This window comes from Manihot esculenta, chromosome 16, assembly GCF_001659605.2.
Source record: "Manihot esculenta cultivar AM560-2 chromosome 16, M.esculenta_v8, whole genome shotgun sequence".
Classification (NCBI taxonomy): domain Eukaryota; kingdom Viridiplantae; phylum Streptophyta; class Magnoliopsida; order Malpighiales; family Euphorbiaceae; genus Manihot; species Manihot esculenta.
The window spans coordinates 31,018,385-31,020,499 of record NC_035176.2 but is presented as its reverse complement, the minus strand read 5'-3'; the positions used below and the strand labels follow the sequence as shown (position 1 = coordinate 31,020,499).

General features: G+C 39.6%; 1 protein-coding gene across 1 annotated transcript; it reads right to left on the bottom strand.

Annotated features, from left to right (window-relative positions):
- LOC110604211 (1-aminocyclopropane-1-carboxylate synthase 7) lies at window positions 1-1,862 on the bottom strand. Its single transcript, XM_021742348.2, has 4 exons — window positions 1,566-1,862; window positions 1,336-1,464; window positions 1,075-1,235; window positions 1-960 (listed from the first exon to the last, which is right to left on the bottom strand). The coding sequence occupies exons 1-4, from the start codon at window positions 1,737-1,739 to the stop codon at window positions 99-101; spliced, it is 1,326 nt and encodes a 441-aa protein (XP_021598040.1). The 5' UTR covers window positions 1,740-1,862; the 3' UTR covers window positions 1-98.
- Between the last annotated feature and the right edge of the window lie 253 nt (window positions 1,863-2,115).

Sequence of the window (2,115 nt, the reverse complement as noted above, 5' to 3'; positions counted from 1 at the left end):
AAGCCATGAAGTTTGGGTTTTTGTCATCTAATTAAAGAATCAAAATGGCAAAAAAGCCATTAAAAAAAAAGATTGCACCTTATTGTAAAAACAGAGATTTAGTTTGTTTCTTTTTTCCTCTGATCCATGAAGTTATGTATCCTCTTCAGTGCAACTTCTAGCGTCTGCTCGCTCATGTTGGCGAAACACACCCTAAACCAGCCTGGTTCAGAGCAATGGCAAGAAGATCCAGGTGATATATTCAGCTTCAGATCACGAATGATTGATTTCCAGAGACTCAGTTCACCTTCTCTCGTGGGTGTCTTCAACAATGGACTTAAATTCATCCAGCAAAATAACCCAGCATTGCCTTTCAAACACTCAATCCCAGAATTTCTCAGCCCTTCAATGATCATTTCGTACCTTCTCCTCAGTCTCTCTCTGTTTATTTTGATGTAGTTCTTGGTGAATTTCTTGTCGGACAACATGGAAGCCAACAGATGTTGTGTTTGCGAGGAAATTAAGGTGAAGCTAGACATCCTTCTTGCTGTTGTAACAACCTTGTCGTTGTAGGAATATATGGTTCCAACTCGAAAACCTGGGAGACCAAGGTCTTTTGAGAGACTGTAAACAATGTGAACTCTTTCTGAATCTTTGTATCCACGAGCTTCAAGAATTTCTGCAATGCTCACGAATTCAGATGATGAGAAGGCGGATCCTGAATAGATTTCATCAGACACTAGATGGATGTTTTTTCGCGTGGCAAAATCAAGAATCTCTTCCAGGACTTTGCGTTGAATTGTAGCACCTAATGGGTTCGAAGGATTGGTTATGAGTACACCTCTCACTTTGATTTTCATGGCTTCTGCATTTTTATAAGCAGCTTCCAAGGCCTGAGGAGTGACCTGGAAATTGTTTGAGCTGTCGCAATGAATTGGTAATATGTTTACACCAGTCCTCCACCTTAAATCTCTGTCAAATCTGTAAAACCAGAAAGTTTGGAGTTCAGCTAGTATTGTGGGTATGAAAATAATACTGCACTTAAAATAAAAGAATCAAGCTTCTATTGATGAAGCCCGGCCGAGCTTTACTTACCCAGGATAATATGGAGTTGGAACTAGCAAAGCGTCACCGGGATCAGCTAGAATGAAGGTCAACAACTCGTTAGCTGCAGTTGCGCCAGCAGTTAGGACGACTCTATCGGGGTCAAATTTTGCTCTTCCCCCTCTAATTTGTCCCATGAAACTCGCCATTGCCTGTGCACAAATCAATGCAAATAATCTGTCAGAATGTTGCTTCACGTAATTCTTATATAGCAACTTATATATATAGGTGGGTAGAAGATTAATTAAGTACCTGTCTGAAAGATTTCAGTCCATGGTAATCTTGAAACAAAGCGTTCTCTCTGAAGCCAGGTGCTCCTTTTTCCCAGGTAGATGCTTCGGAATGCTTCTCCAAGTAATCTTCTAGCAAATCAAATGAAACCTGATAATAAAAGTAACAAGAGAAGAAAGATTATTATATAGTTCCATATGATCAAACGGCCGCAGAAGGTGTAAATGAAGATTTAAGCTTGTGAGACTTACTTGATTTTCAGCAAGTCCCATCTGTATGACTCCTGTGGGGTTTTCAATTTCATCATAAGGATTTTCATCGTATGCTTTCCAGCCAGCAAAGTATGGAGAATCCTCTCCATGAGTTTTAGAAACTGCAACTTTTGATAGCTCAACAGTGGGTTGCTCAATAATCTCAATGGCCATTTTAGCGTTAAGCTTTTCTCGCAAATATTAAGAAGGCCTTTGTTATAACGGAAAGCGAGCTCAAGCTCTGGTGTATGGAAGGCGAGAGAGAGAGAGACAGAGAGACAGAGAGAGGATAAGCTGTTTGAGTTTGAGAAACTGATGAATGAAACCTATGCGGAGAACCCCTTTATATACAGCACCAAGACTGAGAGCTTTGACATTAAAAAAGGGGGACCCAAAAGTTGCCTGGTATTGGGAAGTATGAAAAATTAATAGAAAATATCAATAATTGATTCTCTGTAATGTAAGCAGTATCAAAAATCTCACCTTTTACAGAAGAAATTTTAATCTCTCCACTTGCCAACTGTTGTTTTCTGTCTCAAAGCTTTCTTTA